This window comes from Austrofundulus limnaeus, unplaced genomic scaffold (assembly GCF_001266775.1).
Source record: "Austrofundulus limnaeus strain Quisiro unplaced genomic scaffold, Austrofundulus_limnaeus-1.0 Scaffold1536, whole genome shotgun sequence".
In the NCBI taxonomy this organism is placed as follows: Eukaryota; Metazoa; Chordata; class Actinopteri; order Cyprinodontiformes; family Rivulidae; genus Austrofundulus; species Austrofundulus limnaeus.
In genome coordinates this window covers 46464-48784 of record NW_013953938.1, presented here as the reverse complement: position 1 = coordinate 48784, position 2321 = coordinate 46464, and the positions used below count along the sequence as shown (strand labels likewise).

Here is a 2321-nt window from a genome sequence, read left to right as displayed (position 1 = left end):
GTTTAAAACAAAGGCAATGAAGAAAACACTTCTGTCTTTGTCTTAAACTAAACTTATGCTAAACTGAGACAGCAGAAGCATGCAAAATAGATCTACACATGGTTCCTGCTTTTTCATGTTTGTAAACCAATAGGAGAGGAGCTGACCTAAGGACTGCACACCTTAGTTGCTCAATGAGGCAGAAATGTAAAAGATAAAGTAAAAGCATATGGAAAGAAAAACAACAAGTTACATTTAGCAGACATGTACAACATGAAAAACCAACAATATATATATATTTAAAATTAAATGTTAATTGTGTGCTAGAATATATAATTTATTGGAACTAAACTGGAAAAATGAATGAAGGTCAAATAAATTATAAAACATTAGGTAAAGTCCCTTTTTAAATTTTGAATATTTTAAGTGTATTTATTTTCTTGGTACATTGATATATTTGTTTTTATTTCTAATTATCTAAGTTTTGGTCATCCATAAAATGTCTGTTACTGACATCTAATGTAGTTGCAATGTGTTGGCATGTTCCTGCTGTAAACCCACTTGTAAAACACATTGAGTTAAACAACTTCACATATCTGAAACATTTATGTTTATAAAATGATGTACACCTTTTTTTTGTGTGTTTTATTGAAAATGTAAAATGTCATGTTTTTCTAATGAGTTCAAACTGAATACAGGGTTCAATAAAAAATGTTTAAATCAATATATGTCGCTGTGTATGTAGTGATGAATATAATCAACATCAGTTCAATTTACCAAGTGGAACAGGAAACAAGATTACAAACTGGTTGAATTAATTTGTGTCTAAAAGTTGGCTATGTTCTTGAGAGTTAAATACAGTTCAGATGCTGATTCCCAGTCATTTGGCTGCTGTAGTCCATTTTGTTGAACAGCCTGCTGTAGGTACTCCTCAATGTTTGGATCACCACACAGTTCAGCAGCTTGTCTTGCTTCAGGGAACACATCAAGTTGTCTCTCTTCAACAGCAAATCCACAGTCCCTTGAACCATATCTGCAAAATAATAGAATTGAGAACAGAAATATGAAGATTTTTATTTAACATTTATTACAAATTAAAATATCTGATTTGTATACTAACTATAAATCTGTACATGAGCATTAAATGACAGCTTATAAATTAACAGATGTATTTCATCTATTCATACAACTTATGCAATAACATTACATAGCATTATTATTAAATGCAAAAAGGTTATTTAATTCTATCAAAATATGAATTACCTGTGAGGCAAAAGATATAGTTCATTTGGAATCCCGCCAGGACATGATGCAAGTCGGCTTGGCCGGATCCTGTGTTTGTTCCAGAGGTCTTTGCATTCATCCAGATCTTTTTGCAGAACACAGATGAAGCAGAATCTCAGCAAGCACTGATGTTCATGGCTTCCGTTGAAGTTTCCGGAGTCTCTTAGGTCCCCAAACAAGTCCATCCAAAACTGGGACCTAGGGATACATTAGATTCAAAGTGGCTTTGTTCCTTTTCAGTTTACAGTGTTTAAAGAATTATGTCACCTCTTCAATTTCCAGCCATTTTTAAAGCATAAAAAATGCTTCTTACTTTTCATCAGAAATATTCTAAAATATGTTGGTATAACCTCTGGACAGTTGAAATGACTATTTTTAACCATCATCATTTAATTTAATTTGTGGTTAAAAATGGTCATTTCAACCTCTGGACAGTTGAAATGACTATTTTTAACCACAAATTAAATTAAATGATGATGGTAATTTACTTTTGGGAGCANACCTACTTGATTCTGAAGGTTTGTATGGACAGATGTTATTGTTGTTCAAAAATTAGTTGTGCAATGAAATTTTAATTTTTAGTTTTAAAGAATTGAAAGCAGATAAAAGTTAATTTCCCTTAATGCAGAGTCCAATAACTACAATGTTGATTTTCTTCTTTCAGGAAAAGTGACGGCTGTCTCACTGGAAGATTTATTGATGTTTGCTACAGGTCTGGCAGCACTTCCACCAGCAGGCATGATTCCACCTCCACGCATTGAGTTTTTAAGCGATTCACCTTTTCCAGTTGCAAGCACCTGTGCAAATACACTCAAGTTGCCACTTTTGAATTCATACAGTGTCTTCAAGGCAAACATGGACTTCGGGATACAAAATGCTCCAGGATTTGGATTTTATTAAATCCCAAAGGTCAAATATAGACATAATTAGAAATAAAATCAGAATTATATAAATGGAGTAATAAAAAAAATACTTAAAGGGATCCACAATTAGTTGTAACATTAAACTTTATTTGATAAGCATTTATTTTAATTGTAAAATAAAGACTGTAAAAATAC

General features: G+C 32.1%; 2 protein-coding genes across 2 annotated transcripts in view; one reads left to right on the top strand and one right to left on the bottom strand.

Annotated features, from left to right (window-relative positions):
• The window catches only part of LOC106535707 (G2/M phase-specific E3 ubiquitin-protein ligase), a gene marked incomplete at both ends in the record, with an annotated part of 4957 nt that extends 2690 nt beyond the window's left edge, over positions 1–2267 (top strand). The window contains 2 exon segments of the mRNA XM_014032776.1: positions 1764–1781; positions 1928–2267. Of these exon segments, the coding sequence (XP_013888230.1) occupies positions 1764–1781; positions 1928–2163 (254 nt within the window).
• LOC106535708 (uncharacterized) overlaps positions 415–2321 on the bottom strand; it is a gene marked incomplete at its 5' end in the record, with an annotated part of 4694 nt that continues 2787 nt past the window's right edge. The window contains 2 exon segments of the mRNA XM_014032777.1: positions 415–1012; positions 1243–1461. Coding sequence (XP_013888231.1) covers positions 805–1012; positions 1243–1461 — 427 coding nt within the window.